General features: G+C 32.1%; 3 protein-coding genes across 4 annotated transcripts; all 3 read right to left on the reverse strand.

The window, feature by feature from the left end:
- Positions 1-1,739: 1,739 nt before the first annotated feature.
- Positions 1,740-3,576, reverse strand: NAC046 (NAC domain containing protein 46). Its single transcript, NM_111277.2, has 3 exons — positions 3,134-3,576; positions 2,769-3,049; positions 1,740-2,541 (listed from the first exon to the last, which is right to left on the reverse strand). Exons 1-3 carry the CDS (start codon positions 3,330-3,332, stop codon positions 2,005-2,007), a joined length of 1,017 nt encoding a protein of 338 aa, NP_187056.1. The 5' UTR covers positions 3,333-3,576; the 3' UTR covers positions 1,740-2,004.
- Positions 3,577-9,679: 6,103 nt separating this feature from the next.
- NAC047 (NAC domain containing protein 47) lies at positions 9,680-11,614 on the reverse strand. Of its 2 annotated transcripts, none has more exons than NM_111278.4 (3): positions 11,188-11,614; positions 10,741-11,093; positions 9,680-10,510 (listed from the first exon to the last, which is right to left on the reverse strand). In NM_111278.4, exons 1-3 carry the CDS (start codon positions 11,354-11,356, stop codon positions 9,953-9,955), a joined length of 1,080 nt encoding a protein of 359 aa, NP_187057.2. In that variant the 5' UTR covers positions 11,357-11,614; the 3' UTR covers positions 9,680-9,952. The 2 variants fall into 2 exon arrangements, with proteins under 2 accessions (NP_187057.2, NP_001118568.1); NM_001125096.1 differs by having other exon boundaries at positions 9,906-10,510; positions 10,789-11,093; positions 11,188-11,483.
- A 4,323-nt stretch (positions 11,615-15,937) lies between these two features.
- Positions 15,938-19,818, reverse strand: APY1 (apyrase 1). Its single transcript, NM_111279.5, has 9 exons — positions 18,980-19,818; positions 18,428-18,556; positions 18,270-18,326; positions 18,098-18,190; positions 17,710-17,915; positions 17,488-17,579; positions 17,166-17,383; positions 16,866-17,055; positions 15,938-16,560 (listed from the first exon to the last, which is right to left on the reverse strand). Exons 1-9 carry the CDS (start codon positions 19,295-19,297, stop codon positions 16,448-16,450), a joined length of 1,416 nt encoding a protein of 471 aa, NP_187058.1. The 5' UTR covers positions 19,298-19,818; the 3' UTR covers positions 15,938-16,447.
- Positions 19,819-19,991: the final 173 nt, after the last annotated feature.

Raw genomic sequence — 19,991 nt, forward strand, 5'->3', positions numbered from 1 at the left:
AATTTATTTTTTGTTGGGTTTTATTGATTTAGACAATTGTTTTTTTTTATCGCATTATTTAAAAGTTTCCGACATTTTTAAATATTATCTGAGAGACGAATCAATAATTTTGTTTTACTTCGTTAATATTTTCTTCTTTTAATCAAGCTAATCATATTTTTAATCTTTAAAGATTTGACATGAAAGATACGAATCAATAATTTTAATCATTTATTTATTTTAATCAACAACACTAATGAAACTTTTATTAATTGTGATCTTACCCTCAAAATTTCAATTATATACTATTTTAAAATACATGGGAAAGTCATTTTATATGGGCTCATAAAAGCCCATGGGCTTATTTTCTATTGTCGGCAGCTTGATTCGAAAAACTGAAAACCAATTAACGCAAAGAAATTTCTGCCACCGATAACGAGGTTGCTGGATCCGGTTGACATTTTCGTTACCGAGGAATAATTAATATGATCGAGGCAAATTATTGGTTGGTGAATGGTGAGTGAGACCGTCCATTTATTTCATGCACAATTTAGGCATTTAAAATGTATTTTTTGTGGGTGTAGGTCTACTACATACATAGTAATAGTATAATGAAAAAAGAGAAGAAAAGATGGGAAATTAGCAAATCATCTAGAAACCGAAAAATGGAAAGAAGCGGTTAGCTTTGCTGCAAGTATTCATCTTAAAGCTTTGCTTTAAATAGAAAGTTTCTTATAATAATGTGCATTATCAATATAATCATCCATTTTCTATCATTACTTTTGGAGTGATCTTTCAAAGTAGACGAACTATATAAAAATGTCTTTCTAAAGATGTTGAACTAGCTTAAGATATGTAGAAAAAAATCGAGTTTGGTATTCAACATTATACTTGAAATTATATACTATTTGATTTGACATTTCTAGTAATTAAACTGCAATCATGAGTCCATTAGCTGCATCTACATTATAGTGAGCATATTGTTTTTTTAATTCTTGCAATCACTGAGTTTACTAATATATAATTAAGCTTATAGTACTAATATTCCGTGTGAATTCTTAAAAACTAATTAAGCTTATACTATAATGTTTGTTGAAAAATTAAGTAAGAAAACGTAATGTCATTGAGTGTAATAACTAAGCTTCTTAAGACAGAAGGCTTAGGGATCTGGAGTTTGTTTTTACAAGAAACCCATCTTTAATTACTGCCCTTACTTAGAATCTTTCTCAAAAATTTAAGTTATTTAATTAATTTGTGTCTTAATAAACTAATTTATTAGCCATATGAAAAGGCTTCAGATTCAGGGAACAAATCACATGTTTCGTGAGCTGTGTTCATTTTATTCAGATTATATAGGTCAATATTTTCCATTTTATGTACTGAATGAAAAAAACAAAAAAAACGTAATCGTACAAATTAATAACAAGTTAACAACATAACCTAAGATACTGAGATGCCAAATTTTCATATTACTTATAGTTATTGCTCGAGAAGTGATATAGTATAACTTATTGCTCGTTACTTGAGATTTTACAAAGGAACCATACTATGCATGAGCATGCAGGAGTCTCGCGTTTCGAACCGGAATTTCCCAACTCATAGAAAAGACCCCGGCATTAGAAAAAGAGTTTGATATATAAATGACAAAAGATTCACTAATTAATCACTATCTTGTCTTGTTAATGTTGACCAAGAATCGGTGACCATTAAGTATACATATATATGTGTTATTGCATTTCATTAGAAGATTAATGAGAGACTAATTTAAACGAAATAAACCATACGAATAATTTAAATGTATATATGTACAAGTTAATCACAAAGAAACATAACCCCAATGACAGCCTTTTTTCTCAAGCTAAAAACTAGGTAAGCAATCACCGAACTAAAGTCCAATGCCTAATAAACCTAATGATCTTATGTACATGTATATTATATACGAACTAATTACACGATTAAAAACACTAGACGAGTAATCAATATGCCACTCTTCAATCACAATTAACAAATAACCTTTTCCCAAATTTAGCTAGTATATAAATCTTCCCAGAAGATCAAGTCATCAAGACCATCACACGCTGACTTGCTACCATCCATCATTGCCGGATTCATCATCATTGGATAAGAAGATATCTCTGGCGTTGCGGTTGTGTTCACATCGGAACTCAAACCGGTTTCTTGAGACACACTCACAAGAGAATGCTCCAACTTGATCATACCTTTGTTATTATTGCCTGAACCTGCCCCGTAGCCGAAATCAGATCCGGAATTATGGACCGAGTGGTAAGGGAAATTGAGAGCTTGGGTAGGAAGGTAAGTGTTGTCGACTGGTGCGGTTGTAGGATGGTGGAGAACAGGTTTGAGATCGTGTTGTTGACGGGCACCGGAGAAGCTTGGGCCGGGTTGACCCAAGAAACCCGGATCTATGAGAGGAGGGAGAGATGAGAAGTCTAAGAGATGATCAATGTTATCAAGAGAATCAATCCTTGAGAGTTGTTTTGTAGTAGTGATTGTAGTACTAGGAGCGTTCTTGTGAAAAACCCTACACACCACCCATTCATCCTATAACCATCACACAAACAAAAAAAAATTTAGCATTTAGATTACTAATTAATTAAGTTCCTAATTAAGTTTCATGTTTTGGATTATTCTTGAACTAAGGCATATATAAAAAAAACGAACTATAGATAAACATTTCTCAACAAACAAATTTTGTATGCATCAAACTCGGATCTATTTTATTAAACCGAATCATATTTTTGCAAAAAGAGTGGTAAACTTTGACATACCCTTGCGGTTTTGGGGAGGTTATGATAAGAATATTTTCCATCAAGACGATATTCATGCATAACCCAATTGGTCTTTTCACCTTTAGGAGCTCTTCCTGTATAGAAAACAAGTGTTTTCTTCATCCCAACAAGACAACCTTTGCCTCTAAAGATCTCCTTGTCCTTCCCGGTCGCCTTCCAATAACCAGACACGGTCGCACGGTTCGTCCTCATCCCGGTCGGATACTTCCGATCCCTCTGGCAGAAAAAGTAAAACTCCTTCTCCCCCATCTTTGCAATCTCTGCACTCAAATCAAGAATCAGAATCTTGATCGATGATGATGTTTGAAATGGTCAAAATAAAAAACGATCTTGACTTGACTTACTTGGTAGATCCCATGGCTCGTTCTTGTTGAGGTCGGCTTGACCAATCGCTGCCGCGGTAAATCGGATGTTGAAGACCTTCTCTTTGAGGTAGTGAGTTATTATCTCTTCATCAGTAGGGTGAAACCGAAACCCCGGAGGCAAATCCACCACCTCCTGATCTCCTCCTTGATTCACAACTACGCCGCCTTCTTCCACCATCTATATATATGTATGCTTGATCAAGAACAAGAAAAATCCTTCAAGAAAACAATAACTTTTTGAGGAGATCGATCGATGGATATGTGTTTACTGCAGATACACGTTGGTGCTGAAGAAGAAATAAGAGGTTGAATAAAGAAAGAAAGAGAAGCAAAGGTATGAGCAATTTGAGGAAGAACTATGCAGTTAAAGGAAATGAAAATAAAAGTATGTGAAGGTAGAAAAAAAATGTCTTTATATAGAGGAAGATAAGAGCTAAAAAAAACAATAATGTTTCTTTTCTTTATGTTTTGTTTTTTTCTTATTTTTTTGGTGATGTAGAAGAGACACGTAAGCTCTAAGCAACTTCCTTACTTGTTGAAAAAGCCCCACAATTAGAAAACACTCAAAAATATCTTAAATGATATCTCATATCTGTATGAAATTCAGGGTAATAAGCAATTTATATATATAATTCAAGATAAGCTAAATATTATTTTTCTTCTTAGTGTCAAATAAAAACTGTATTTTAATTAATAAAATATTGCTATATGTAACAATTAATTTATTGGGATGGTTATGGAATTTTCCACAAATTTTCATATTTTAGATTTTAGATCCTACCATTAAATTTTAGATCCATAGGGTGACACGTCTGTCGAATAATTTTATGTTCCATATGAGGGTTAGTTTATTTTTTCCTTGTACATTACATAGGACTATGTCAGTATAGTCATCTTATGGGGTTCCTTAGCCAACCACCAGAAAAAAATGGGTTCGATAGCCACATGACCTTCATCTACCTTTTGAAAATAACCTCTTTTGGAAAGAAAATAAAGAGTCGTATGGCAGAAAAAACGTTTGAAGGAAAATATACCACTCAAAAGTGTTAAAAGGTTTGGCTCCTCTTCGTGTTATGTGGACCCATATTGTTGAAAATATGTCCCTTTTAAAATTTTATTACTATTTAATTTTATTATCCTACTGAAAGGAATCCCTAATGAAAACCTCAAAAGAATTTGTATGTTAATGTTCATTTTGTTAAACTTGAAATTTTAAGTTTCTATGAAGGTTTATATACGAGAGTAAATGATAAAATCGATCACATAAAATTGATATGCAGTACATATAGCTATGCCTATGGGTGTGGTTCAATGAGTTCTCAGTTCGGATATTTATTTGGATGTGGTTTAATGGATAATATATATAATCTAAATTATATATGTGATCGTACTTTGTAGCTTGATTAGACATTTATCAAACGACCCTAAGAGTTTAGCAACCATTTGTGGTGTGTTTCTTAACCTTACCAGTTAAGCTGAAGGAATAAAATAGTGTAAATTATCAACCAATTGGTGGTAGTGTGACGTAATCTTCAATTTTATTATTGGTATATAAATAAATATATGTTTATTATTTTAGAATTCATATCAATGGAGAAAAATATTATGTCAAAACACAATGATCAAATTATACTTATATTTAAACAGAGTTAAATATCAATGTTAACTTTTATATATACCATAAGTAATAAGAACATATATACTATAACTTATTATAATATTATATTTTTGAAGTCATAGTTTCAATGAGTAAATTCACCGTAATAAGAACATATTCTCTCTTTTTTTTATTAATGTCGGCATAATCATGTGTTTAATAAAAAGGTCAAAGAAACCACCGCCTGCAAAGATTAACTAGGAAAAAATACCAAATCAAAGCGTCCTAATTTAATTTTTGAAATTATAGATTAAAATTTGTATATTTGTGCTGATTGAACACAAAAATATTCTCAGATGACTGTCCATATTTCAAATGAAAAACATGATTGTCAATTATAAACTGCCGCTGTAGATTTTTAAAAATTTAGTCCTATTATCAACAATTTCTACAATTCATAAATTATCTGACTTTCGAGTCATTGGCTCATTGCCTATGAAACTGAACAAACAATACGATAAATATAAATTCAGTATTTATCGAAGGGAGTATATTAAAAGTTGGGGATTTAATGAGCGAAAATACACGTTGGGTTTTCTGGATATGATGACTACTAGTTGGGGTTTGTGCCAATAAAGATAGTTGGTAATTATTAAAAAAAATTAGAATAAAATTCTCTGGGTGCTATATATAAAAAGTTTCAACGATATGACGCCTAAACTCCAACTAACTTAACTGTCTATTTGTCTATATTGTCCATTACATTCCAATTGTCTGGGTATTTACATATAAAAAATAATGGATAGTAATTTCCAAAATATCATATTATTTGATTTACTAGATGAACGCACTGATAATCGTAATCAAAATTCAATTTAATTTAGTTACTGAATCCCTTATTATTTGAACTAATATCATGTTCAAAACTCACATATGGTTCGAGCTGGTGGTCTGCAAGAAGATTAACATAATTAATTATTCATATGTACGTATTTTAACAATTAAACTCCTAAATTGTACTATTTCCGATATTATAGAAAAAGTCAGTCAATAATAGTATTTGCAGCAACTCACCGACTTAATTCATCATTTTCAAAAACAATTAACTCCTGCTTTCTAATGCAATCACGATTTGGTCTATTCATATTATTGACCGACTTTTTATTTTCTTACCGATCGACTTCCTAAACAAGTTCCAATATCACCTTTATTATTGTATATGTCCATCAATAGAAAACTGTATAAAAATAAAAATTGATATTACAAAAAAATAATGTGGACCGCAAGTTGTGGAGATTATAGAATTTAAAAGTACACTGTTCTTATTTTTATGTAGCCGAAGTTTCTCCATTTATATATTTGTATTAAATTCGTATATTTTTGGCGAGTTAAATTGTAATATTTTATTATAACTTAATTTTCTAATTAAATTATTTTTTTATTTTTTCAATTATCTAATTATAAACAGTCACTTATGCAAATAGTTTCTCAATGATTACTACAAAATTTCTCTCTACATAAACGTTTTTTTAATTATTTTTAGTTATGTTATTCTCTCTCCTCCTTTATGAATTATTTATATTATTTTAGTAAAGAGAAACTCTCAAAATTGTAATCGATGGAAATGCTCTAATACTGTAGTTTAAGAAAGTTGACTTTTGCTTCAAAAAGCAATACTTTAAAGCGAAGGATTGAATGACGTAATCTGACGTAAATTATGGCATCATCATCATCTCCCTTATTGGGGTATGTGGACCCAGCCCAGGCCTTTTAACTGTCAATAACATTAACATACAAACTCACTGTCCTCATCTGCAAATCAGTTTTAAAGTTATTTTTAATTAGACTATACGAAAAGCATGACAAAATAAAACTTGGAACCATTACAAAATCACAAAAGTAACACATTCTGTTTGAGCTATTTGATTATCATCAGCAGCTTCCATTAATTATAAATTTTATGCTGTGATGATGATGATGATGATGATGATGATGATGATGATGATGATGATGATGTCATTCACCCTTTTTCAAAGTAATGGCTACCACCACTTATACACAATTACGCAGATATATGTGGATTTAAAAGTTTAATATTTATGTGTGTATTGGAAATCTTGTAAGTTAATCCCACTAAATATTAATTTAAGTAGTAGTATTGTAGCCTTCGGAATCAAGTGGGTCGACTTATTATAACTATATAGTATATATAGCTAAATAAAATATAGACTTCAATTATATCTTTCTTAAATCTAAGGCAGATTATTTCAGTTGCATCTGCAACTATTTATTTAGGATGTCAACATTACTATTGGCTATTGGTGCCATTCTAAATTATTGGCCTAACCTAACCATCAAGTAGCCATATTTATTTATCCCATAAATATTGGAGTTTTTAATATCCAAACAATAATCTGAGTTCAATGTACAAAGATAAGCGGTAGAGACAAGGTGTTGGAAACATATATATATATATATATATATATATATATATAATTAATCGAAAGATTATATATGTGGCTTCTATTGTTGTTTTTAGTGATTTACAATTATGTTGGTCTCAGAACATTTATACTATACACTTATTAATTAGCTGGACAGTATACTCACTAATCTTCAAAATTTATATATAAGATCAAAATGTATCAAGAGGTCCACGTATACCTATTGACTGAAATAATTAGTATCATGCACTAAGGGGTCATATAATTTTATTTTATTTTGGCTTGAGGGGGCCGTATACTATATAATCAGATGGACTTCTCAATAAAGCTAATTAATAAATCGAACAAATCTCTAGTTTTGGACACTAGTATACCCATTTGGTGTATATATCATTGAATTTTAGAAAAAAAATAGTAACGATTTGGCCGGCTCGCGTCACCTCGATATTCAAGATAATATTTTTAATCAGCCTCAGACAAAATTTATTTAATTTAATTTGTCTTAATTCGTTTCTAAAAATTACAAAAAAAAAGAAGAAGCATATTTTCTTAACATAGAGGAGTTAAGCGTTGGACTGTTCTCAAAATTTAGTGTTGCACAGTATTTAGAATCTGCCACGAAAGATTGGACAGTCTCTCAAAACTAATTATAAAGTTTTCTATAATCTCCAAACACATCATTTATAAACTTTCTATTCATTTAAAAAACTGAAGTATTAATATTTTACTGAGTGCAGCAGCAGCTAATGTATGTGTAATCTTTTTAATCAGTGTGAACTTTAATTTACATATGCTTTTTCCAACCAACATATGATGATGTCGTAAGCATAGTCTCGTTTGTTTTGTCTGTATATATGATTTTACAAAACTATAATTAACGTTAACATGAAAGAGAAAGTGAAAAAGAAAAACAAACAAAAAAAATAGCGAATGATGGCAGTAATAGAAATAGTACTCACGTCATCACGTAATTTGTGTTTCGTTCTTGAATTTTCAGCACCTATGAAAGATTAATTAATACTACTAGTTTATTTAGTTAATTTGATATTTTGTTAATGAATCAAAGTCGTCAAGATGACTTAAAACAAATTGTAGATTAAGCGAATACTACTATTACAAACGACTTTATCAAGGTTCGGTGAAATTGCTCCGTCGTTACAAAACAGACACACACAAACATTTGGATCGAAATTTAGAGGGGATTTTTTAAAAATAAAATAACTGGTTTTAATAATGAATTTTGCATACAAAAATGAAGACTTACGAGAAAGTTCAGACAATTGTTCGGATAGAATTTCGACCAAATTTGTGAATCGGATGAGGATAAAAACTTTGTGTTGTGAAAGGAACCCATAAGATTCTCTTCGAAAAAATATGTGCTTATAATTAGCTGTCGTTACTATGATGGAGATATAATTTGGGGTTGCTACCATATTCTACCGTAGAATTTCAACGTACGTGTCTAAATGATCCCACAATAATGCAGAAAGAAATGAAACACAAAGTCTGGCTTCCCTAAGAAGCCTTAGAGCATCATTATTGCTAGTGTCTTAGATTACTCTTAACTTAGTTCTTAGAATTTTTTATGAATTAATTTTAAAATTTCTGAAACAAAGACTAAGAAAACTTCAATTTGTCTCTTATATAAGAGACTCTCTTAACAAATATATGATTAAAAACATTAAATTCATAACCAAACTTTTCTAAGAATTAACCTAAGCAACTATCAATAATGGTGCTCTTAGCAATCATCAACTTAAGAAATCTCTTGTCATGTACTATTTCTGGAAAAGTATCTAAATGAAATGCAAATTTTCTCGAAATTTTAAGCTCACTAGTAGTAGTTATAACTGATTCATCGTAATTTGCAAAACAAAATATATAATTTTAAAGATTACTCTATTGTTACATACTTACATTTTTTTTGTTAATTATCTAAAGTTTCAAAGAAAAAACAGTACTTCTGAGTATATAAATAAGATTAACATATAGTTGTGAGTATACCTTTACGAAAAAAATAAAATGAGTATACTAATTTTTACGAAATATCCCTTGGAGTTTTAACATACACCAAAATAATAAACTGATTAACGCGGTATGATAATAATAGATACGTGTTAATTGTTACTAAATAACGATAACCGACTTGTTTAGTGTACTAAGCACAATGGATTCACACCAGATTCCACCACAACGCGGTTTAGAATCATTCTAGATAAGATAACCGACTTGTTTGATGCTAAATGGGCTTTGATACTAAATGGGCCTTTATATTAAATGAGCCGTTTATGTCCATTTATTTATCTTTCACACTTGTGAGTTAGCATGATACAAAGCCGAATAAGATGATTCACCAATTGACGACAAAACAAAAAACGGATGACTCACCAATTCGTTGTGTGCAAGTAAGTAACTACTATGAAGATGATCTTTCTAGGGCTACGAAATAGAGAATAACTGGGATTAGTCTCCACGTGGATTTACGAGACCGCGCAATCGTAAACCGTCCAACTAAATTGTACTAATCTTTATTATTATCATTTAATTATAGTATCGTTACGAAACTTTATAATATGAAAAATTGTTTTAAAGAAAATGAGAAGAAGAGAAATTGAACCATAATATTCTATAAAATAAATATCTTTCCTTCTTTTTTTCCCACAATAGTTTGGTAAATTACTAACAACGACTCCTACTTTTCAATCACATACCGAATGATCCCTAATTCGTGATTAGGTTTTCAAATTAATATTCTCTCTAGCCTTGATATTGAAGGTGAGAACTCATCATGAGTTCCTGGTTCAGGAAACTAGGTTGTTGCATCATACTATGATCCATTTGATCTATACTATTATTGTAACTATATGTGTTCATCATCTTCTTCGAAGCGTTTATCGTTTCTTCCGCAAAATCCACTCTCTCTCTTTTGCTTCCGATGCCGCTTGTCTCTGAAGTGGGAGAGCTCAACTGCGGTAACTTCTGATCCAAGTAATGGTTTCCGTAAATGTCAGGATTAGAGAAATTGCCAATCATGAAAGAAAAATCTGATTCAGAACGATTTTCCGGGGTTTCGTTTAGAAAATTTGCGAGAAACGTCAAATCTGTAGCGTCTAGTAAGTTTGAGAACGAACAAGAAGACTTCTGGCGTTTAAGGGGTTGATCATTTTGCAAATTTGGCAAAAAGGTTCCGCGGTCTACGAATGGTTCGTTGTCATTTTCCTCATGCTCTTGATTGCTTGTGACCAAAGCAACATCAGGTGATGACAATGAAGCGTGTGATTTCTTGTAAATCCGGCAAAGAACCCAATCATCCAGCTGCATGAAATTAAGGAATATAAAAACCATAAGTATTGGGGCAAAATAATAAAACAATCAAAGTAAGTGGCGATTGTGAAAACCAAAGAGATAAATAATGGTTTATTCCAGCCCTCTAATAACCGGTTTATGCCTTCCGGTTAAAATAGTTGGCGATACCAAAAATACAAATTTTGAAACTGAAATCACCATAATAATAGTCTATATCTTTAGTAGTAGCAAAAACTTACTCTCATCGAATATTCTTTAGAATTCCTATCTCCAAAATTATTATTAACTTCGCTACCACCGCTCCTAGAAGAGTTAATTCTTTTGGGAGATAATGAATCGGCAAGACGATATTCATGCATGATCCAATTGGTTTTAACACCTTTTGGAGGCTTTCCTCTATAAAACACAAGAGCTTTTTTTATACCAATGTTTTCATGAAACCCTTCACCATTTGGTACCGCAATCAATTTATCTGTTCCGGTTGCTTTCCAATATCCAGACGCAGCTGCTCTGTTTGGTCTTGCTCCGTTTGGATATTTCCTATCCCTCGGACTGAAAAAATACCACTCTTTCTCCCCAAATGGAGCCTTAGCTGATGATACAAATATATAAACATAGTTATATCACTTATAAAAAGTAGAATATATATATACAAAGATAAAAGGGAAAATATATTGGTTAGTTACCTGGTAAATCCCATGGATCGGATTTGTAGATATCGACATCGGCGATAATCGAAAGCGGGACTGGGGAAGAGGAAACTTTCTTCCTTAGGTAATGGAGAATGAGTTCTTCATCTGTTGGATGAAATCGAAACCCTGGAGGTAAACTCGATCTTGGATCCTTGCTTATCATTGTTTAAAGGAATGATATTTTAAGTAGAAAGTTTTGATAGAAAAGAAAGAACAACAAAGGAGAAAATATTGGTTTTGGTGAAGAGCTATGAGATAAACAAAGAAGTGAGCCAAAGATTGAAATTTTTCGTAGAGCAGGTTTTGAGGGCAATTTATGGTGTGTAGAGTTCTGTCGTTTAGTGCTTGAATGTATAATTTTTTAAAGAAAATTGAGATTGAAATATTTATGAAAAATATAGAATATTATTTTCTGTAAAGTAGACCGGAGGAAAAGATCCAAAATAGTGTCAAGTAGTGGATAAAAAGTAAATAAAATCAGTTAGTATTAATATCTTCAACCAAATAAAAGAACCTTTTTAAAAAACTTATTAGAACTTTATGGAGAAACTAGCAAATATCGTCATCGAAACTCAAGCATGTTTTATGAACAGAAACTTGAATATATAATTTATATATTTCTTATTAATATCTTACTCAATTTTGGTCGTTTTGTGCACGTAGTCTATATATTCTCCTAATATTAAATGCATTATTTATGTCTAATTAGACTTTTTATGTAAAGGCTTCATTGTTTATACATTCAAAACAAAGATTGCTAAGTGGAAAAATATATATATATATATATATATATATTGCTAATTACGAACGAGTTCGTAGTATCTAGACTTTATTATTTTGTAAAGTCTGAGACCCATGTCATATTAAATTGCAAATTTGTATTTGTAAATAAAACTCAAATTGGATTTGTTTGATAAATGTATTTCTAGGGATTGAATCCGAAATTTTGAGTACAAAAAATTTATATACTTATGAGAAATAGTCCTCAAGCTTTTCCAAAAAATACAATAACATAGTAAGAACCTAAGTATGAACACAAAATTTCCGTTTCAATATTTAATAAATTATTTAAATTGTTTATATGTGTCATTGTATTGTGTGTGAATAATTGAAGAAGTTTTGTTAGAGAAGTGGACCCAAATGAGACAGCTGTGTCCTCTGGGATGACATCTGATTGGTTAGTTTTACTTTTGTCCTAACCATATCCACGTAAGCCCAGATGCGGCTGATGACGCAATCATCATACTATAGTCCTAGTTTATTGTATCCTTTTTCTGAGTGAAAAATTTCGAGAAAACTTGAATAGAAGAACTATAGCATAATGCATATTCGTATATATAATGTAAAATAAGATCATGAGACTGTAAATTCACTTCTGTTTTTTGTTTTTGAGTTATTTATCTTCAATTTTTGTAAAGAAATTAAAATTAATAAAACAGTACGCACAGCCTAACGTATTGTTTTGAATGCGATGCTCGCTGCTTTATCTGATTTATGAACTTTTCCAATTTTGTTAGGTTAATTGAATTTTCCCTGTTTTTCTAGCATATATAGCAATTATCATGCATAAATGGTGAAATTAGGTAGTATGTACAAAAATAGAAATCAAACATATGAAAGTGATTTTCTTCTTCCCTCAAATATAAACTAAAGGGATAAGAACAACTTAAAATGATAAAATCCTTTACACAGTTGTTAATGTATATGCATAAACAAAAAGTATACTGCATAGTTATACATATATCATGCTTAACAAGATATGTATCTCATCTTTGCTGTGATGTAGAACAAAAAAAAATCATGAAAAATAATAAATCGAGTCAAAAAGTAAAACATAAAAACAAACCGAGATCTGATTGGATTAAATGAGATAAGAACTAACCCAAAAGTTTGAATCAAATCCATATATAAAAATAAATGTGTAAAGGCTAAAGATCAACAATAATTTGTTGACAAAATCAAATACCAATAATTTTGATTAATGTTAGTAGTATAACTTATAAGTAATAACGTGTTTTGTCTAATGAAGCAAGTATTAAACTAATCTTAATTTGATATGTTTCTTGCTGGGATGCAAACCAAATTAAAACATTTAATTTGTTTCTTCTCAGAAGAGCAAACGTGGAATCATAAACACCCACATGATCTAGTTAACGTTTTCTTTAAAACGCAGTTTACTAAGTTAAATATCCTAGAATTATGTTATTTATACATACATAATTTAGATAAGTTTTTCTACTTAAAAAAAATGACATGCCACATCGGCATTCACACACACACGCTAACCACACGCTAAGCCAAAATACCCTTGATTTTGATTTCTTCTCATTTTTATACGTGGCAGTTATTTACTTTTCCAGCTATTTATATTTCGGTAATCGTGCAGTCAATCAAAACAATAGTTTTTGATAAAAAAAAAAGAGAGAGATTAAAACAATAATTGAACTTTAGTTCACCCTTCACCGTATAAAAGATACTTCAAAAACAAGTTTCTTCTATTTAGAAAAAAATATATGGTTGTCAATTACTCAATCTGTTTTTTATTATTTAATTATTTACAAAAAAAAAATTGTTTTAAAAAGTTGATTTTGTTTAAGTTTTTGTGCACTATTTATATTGCTAACGAATTAAAAGATTTATGAACAGTTTTTTATTGTACTGCATATGTAGTTAATTTTTTTTGTTAAATTAGTTTCATTAGTTTTATTAATAGTCGAATAATGTGACATCAACGTTAAATATACTGATTATGAAAAAGTTCGCATAGAAGGAAACCTATGACAAAAACTGCAACTGTAAGTAAAGGATACATGTTACACGGCAAGTCTTTCAAAACATCTCGAATAAAACACTCGGCAAGAAATTGATCAAAATGTGACTTTTTGGTTTGGTTTGTATGAAATGGAGTTTCTCATACGTAGTTATACTAAGATTGTCAAAGTTAAGAAACTCCAAAAGTCTCCTTCAAATATTAAAATATATAATCAACCAATTAAAACGTTGTAATAAACTAAGAAGCATGGAAGATTATATAGTCAACGTGCATGCAACCACACGTGTGACTTTTGATTCGTCTATGTCAACAATTTTGCACCTAGCTAGAATTATAGGTGGAGCATGTTCATTTGAAATGAATCATATCTATGCTTATAATCGTTTTCTAATAGGAAAAAGTTACTCTGTGGATAGTTTAGTTTGAATAACATAAAAATAAATTATAATTTATATACGTTACAGCTACAATGACGAATACTAGTGTTGATTTGAAAAAGAGTTATACCAGACGAGTTATTTGAATATAGACCAGTGAATATTGTCCTTGTTTTTTAATATTTCAGCACATATACCTCGATCATTATGAAATATAGAGAATTTAATATTTATTCGGATGTTCAAGAAATGTTTTGAGAAGAAGTCCCTTGTCTTGGTCGAAGTTCTAAAGTCGTAAGTTGTAAATAAAATAATAATGAGAAATAGACAGTTGTAGAAAATTGGAAAACGCCAAAATCTAAAGAAACCTACTTTAAAAATTATAAATTTATAATAAGACAAACCATAAAAGATAGCATATGCCAAAAGAATGAAGTAAAGTCCACACTCCTCATAAAAAGTTTTGAGATTATCCACTTGAATGTAACGGTTTTATTTTATTTTTTCGAACTGAAACAAAAAATGATGATAAAATGATATATGGATCATTTCATTGTATTATTCCTATATGAGATTTAAATATTTGATTTCTTCAAATTTGGTTTATTTACTACGACTAGTACTGTTTATTTGTAATCTTTTTTTCAATTTAGACATATTGATATCTATAAGTTTCTAAACATACATATTATTGATTTACTAATATCAGTGCTCATCTTAATTGACATCATTTTCTTCATTTTTCCTTTTTACTTTTATATTTTGAGGTTACTTTTTCGTTTATGGAATGAACCGAATGATGGGTACTAACTTAGTTGAATAGTGGTCTCTTTACGTAATTTAGGAATGGTATTTTGTACTTTTAGCACTTATTTCCTCCTCTTTCTTTATATTCCTCTACTTTATAAAGATAAAGATATGGGTATGGATCCTTCTATTAAGAAAATATCTAACAAAATTAGATTTTTGTTTATCTGCTCAATAAGTGTGGTTAGATACAATGAACGCTTACTTGTTCTACTGAAATTTGAACACCCACTTGTCAAGCTTGCAACTACTCACCAATCAACATCTTATACTTTAAAGTCCTCGAAGACGAAAAACTATTCTTTTTTCCTACCCTAAGTTTTTATCATCACATGTATCAAAAATTCATTCTAACATGTTATACTTGGCAATATGTTGAAAAAATCGAACCTTCAATGTACACTAGAAGCTAATAGGCTATTCAAGGCTACTCAATCTAACGTTAGTCATTTCGCAAACTATTAATCCTATGACGTTTTATTTGTTGAATTCTGCTTGTTAGAAATAAACCAACAGTAGATTGAGTGTGAACGAAATAATCTTATATCCACATAGTCTATATAAAGCTATATCCGATGTAAGTTTACATGAACTTTCTGTTGTTGATGAGAAGTAATATTATGTATTTAAGTCAATTTGGTGACATGAGAGTAGAAATGGGTGGGCGTGTAAAAGGTCATAAATCAAAGTAGTTCAGTTTTATATGACAGGGCCGCTCATCTAACGTATAAGTTCCAAACTATAATACCTTTGACTGGTCAAACCTCATCTCTTAAGTCTATTTTGCATACACTTATCTTCGACTTTTTCATTTTATTTTTTCTTTTGATCTACAGATAACATCAGCAAAGAATTCAAGGGGAAACATTATGGCCTAATTTGGGTTCGAGATAGACTATACACATGGGGAAATATGTGTTTACGGAATAAAATCAATCAAATCCCTAATAATTGTAGGTTTGAAAAGAAAAAGAAAGAGAGGAAAGATTCTACATGGAGAGAGTACAATCTCAAATTCTCAGTCGTCAAAAGAAAAAAAAAACGCAAGGAAAATATTTTATAAGAAAGAAACAGAGGTTACGTATGCGGTAAGCAGTTTAGATTACAAGAAAAATAAAATTATAGGTATATTAAGAATTGAAACTCTTTTCTCTAGATGATTATTGTAACAAAAATTGATAGTAAGGAAGATGTTGACGATAAAAAAAATTTGAGGTAAGGCAAAAAAAGCTTGGGGTGATTTTGGGAGAAACTAAAAGAATAAGAGGTTTAGTGCAAATACCCAAAATTGCCTTCCTCATGGTGAGGATACTGCTTCTATGGCGCTTCCTAGTGGCCACGCAGCTTCCACGGCGTAATCTCCGTATTTCACCTTCTTCACTAACGTTATTGTCTGTGATGGCTTCAATCCTGTTTATTTTGGAATTAAAATTGAGATTAAACAGATTTTTAATTTGGAAAATCAAAATACATCTTGAACAATGCAAGGTTTCAAGTAGGAAGGAGTTCTCTATCTGGTTTCTAACATATTTTCAATATGGCTTTCAATGACAATGATACATCACTACACTATCAGAATTCTAACACAATCCAGTTCCTCCTATGTGCATGTCCATCATGTATACTTACCATCATCATGGTCATCCAACGGAGAAATATATGTAAACTGAGATTTTGATTAGTGAGTTGGAAAAAAATAGGAAAGAGTAACATACCGAATCCATCGACGAGAAGAGTATATTGGTAAACAAGATCCAAGCACAAGTAAGGAAGATTATCTTCCTCCACACGTGGGAACTTCGATTTCCCTTCTTCCATTCTCATGTTACAAGCTTTGTTGGCCGCTTTCTCAAAGTCAAGTGGTCGAACCTCAGCCACAGGTTGGTTTGGGTCAACAAAACCAGCCTGTCATTATCGTTGATGTTATTGTCAGTGATGGCTCAAAGACTAGTGGGCGAGTAATGATGTTCTGTAAGTGTTTGGTGAAGTCACATAAAACGTGATGCAAATATTACCTCTGCGGCTCGATCGAAGAAAAATGATGCAACAAACATTTTCTTCTGGCCACCACCGCCTCCACCATTCCATACTCCACCAAAAGTGCATTTCATGTGTGTACACAATGAATTATTGACTTTGAGTGCGTTAATAGCTACTCGCCGGCACTCATCTAGACTTGCACCGGATGGAGAAGCTGCAGCTTTAAACGCTTTTCCTCCATATTTGTAGGTACCTGAATCGAATCACTCGATTTAAAGGAAACAGAACGTGCATTCTAATATGTACTAGAACTTCAGAATATAGCCAACGTGTTCCACAATTCTAGCTTTTACTTACCAGCATATCCAGTCGCGATACAGGGGTTGTTAGAGTCCTCAGAAACTTTCAAAATCTCAGCCCGAGCAGCCAGTAACCCGTAATGTAGGTAGCTGCAATTAGCAAGCCGATAAGATATTGCGTTAAAGTTGAAGGATACATCAAACACAGTTTTATGTATAGCATGTAAAATAGAACAAAGAAAACATCTAATGAGTACAGAAGCAATGACAGATAACCAACCTATGAACATAGAGGAAATACTTTCGTCCCTTCAAATACATTTCTCTGACATAAGAATCCTCGCCTTCTACTGGTTTTGGTGCAGTTGCAGCATCTTCCTCTGGTATAGCATATGCCATTTGAACCGACCCCCCTCCAAGATCAACCACTCCAACTGTGTCCGAGTACGGCTTTCCCAAAGTCCTTAGCAAGTAATTAATTGTCACCTTAACAATGGGAAGTTTGATGAAAATTAAAACTTGTTACTTGACTACATGTTTAAGATAAAGAGACATACAGAAATACAACAAATACAGGCACAAAAGTCTAACCATAATACAACAGATTTAAAATCCGAACTGGATTTAACATGAATCTGACTCTAATTGATGGAAAAACTACAACATACCCACTGATAAGATCCTTCCTGAGTACCATCCAGAACAGTCACTGCATTTGCCTCAGTCTTCAGCCTACTTCTACCTTTGAGGAGCTCCCTAACCTTAAAACAAAATTACATTTAAGTTTACAAGCTAGGCAAGCAGGCGAATGTCTTTAGAAAACATATACACGAATATTACCGCTTGCAAAATGTTTTCAGAGGCTTGGTGACCCAAAGCTCTCAAACCTGCAGTTGCCTGAAAAAAATATAAAGCAAAACAGTTAGGTCATTAACATGAAAATGAATGAACACATTAGTAGCTTTACTTGACTTTGTGTGAAAGAACTCGTTTCATACCCCAACTCTGACAGGAGTCTTTGGACGCAACTCACGGGGAACGGAAGCTTCTGCTTTGTCCAGAAGAGTTACTAAAGAGTTTGCTGATTGCCGAGGATCATTAGGATATGCACTTAAACCCGGTTTTAGCTGAAATAATATCACAATAAAAGTTCAGACAAAAAGATTTCTGCGAGCTAGAAATACCACCAAATGCAAAATAAACATTGCAGCAAAGCACAATGAACACGGGAATCTAATATCGTCCCTTTTAAGTTTATCGTTGGAAGTACATAAGTGAAGTTTTTTAACCCATTTGTGAGAAAAATCCACACAACTTCAATTTGAAGAAACTATAGAAACAGAGCCCCATGCGGTTATAAACTAAAAATAGAAACTTAACTAAGACAATTGCATCATTGGTAACAAACTTGAATACCGAATAACCGAATCAAATATTAGCTTAACATTGATCTAGCATTTGCTAACGAGAGTTCGTTCATGAGCCTGAGGCAAGGTTCCATTATCAGAAAAAACAACACTTCAGAAGAGCAAAAGAAATGCAATGAATACCTGTAAGAAGAGCTCGAGCTCATTCTCCAAAGGAACAAGATCCAAATTCTGATCGAAACAGTAAACATGCACACGGCTTCCAGAACTTCCAGCATCAAAAATCACAGCGTAATTCTTCGGACCCCTCGAATTGGAACCTCCCTCGTGGTTTTTCATCGTGTACTCGATGACAGAGACGGACGTCGACGTCCCCGGCATTAACAGAAGCACAAGAGCTATCAACACAATGGGGATCGAAATCACAAGTAGAAGACCACGATGTCGATGGACCTTGTCAGCAAGGGATTCGTGCCGTCCGATCGCTCGCTTCGCCGTCATTTTTCCTCCGTCGATAGACACAAGTCCCTGATGAGAGTCGGAAGTAGGAGAATGGTTACCGGATAATCCGGTGGCTAGTCCAGACTCCAATAGCTCAGAAGCGGAAGGTGAACGGTAACGGATCCTGTTCCCGGTGGCGGAGGACGCCGATATCTTCAAGGACTGCGAGGGATCCTTTAACGGATCCAGATCGGCGATCGATTGCAAGTTACGGCTGCTTACCGGATTGATCCTATGCTTCGATTCAAATTCTGCCACACACAGATCTGAATCGTGAAGTTTTGCGTGAACGATACGACCAAAACAAAGACGTTATGTCATAATTTAACGATTACGGAAGAGAAATGGGTAACATCCACGAAAAGCTGATTTTAGTGTAAAGTTTAGACAAAACTTTTTAACAAAATTCAATAAATTAAGGGCAATTTGAGCTAATGTTAATTAAATACTTGCTATAAAACCAAGCCAAACAAATCCTACCAAAATTAGGAACATACCGGAAAGAACCAAACTAAACCAGACATTGATAATCTAGACGTTACTAAACCGAAACTAGCAGAGAAGAGTGTGATAGAGGTAACAGACATTATTTTTTATTCCTTTTTTGTTCTCCTTATTTGAGAATGGAACCATTTTCTTAATCTTAGTTGGAAACAACAGACTTCGCAGCTTGAAGCATTTCCACTATCAGTTG

This window comes from Arabidopsis thaliana, chromosome 3, assembly GCF_000001735.4.
Source record: "Arabidopsis thaliana chromosome 3, partial sequence".
Taxonomy (NCBI): Eukaryota; Viridiplantae; Streptophyta; class Magnoliopsida; order Brassicales; family Brassicaceae; genus Arabidopsis; species Arabidopsis thaliana.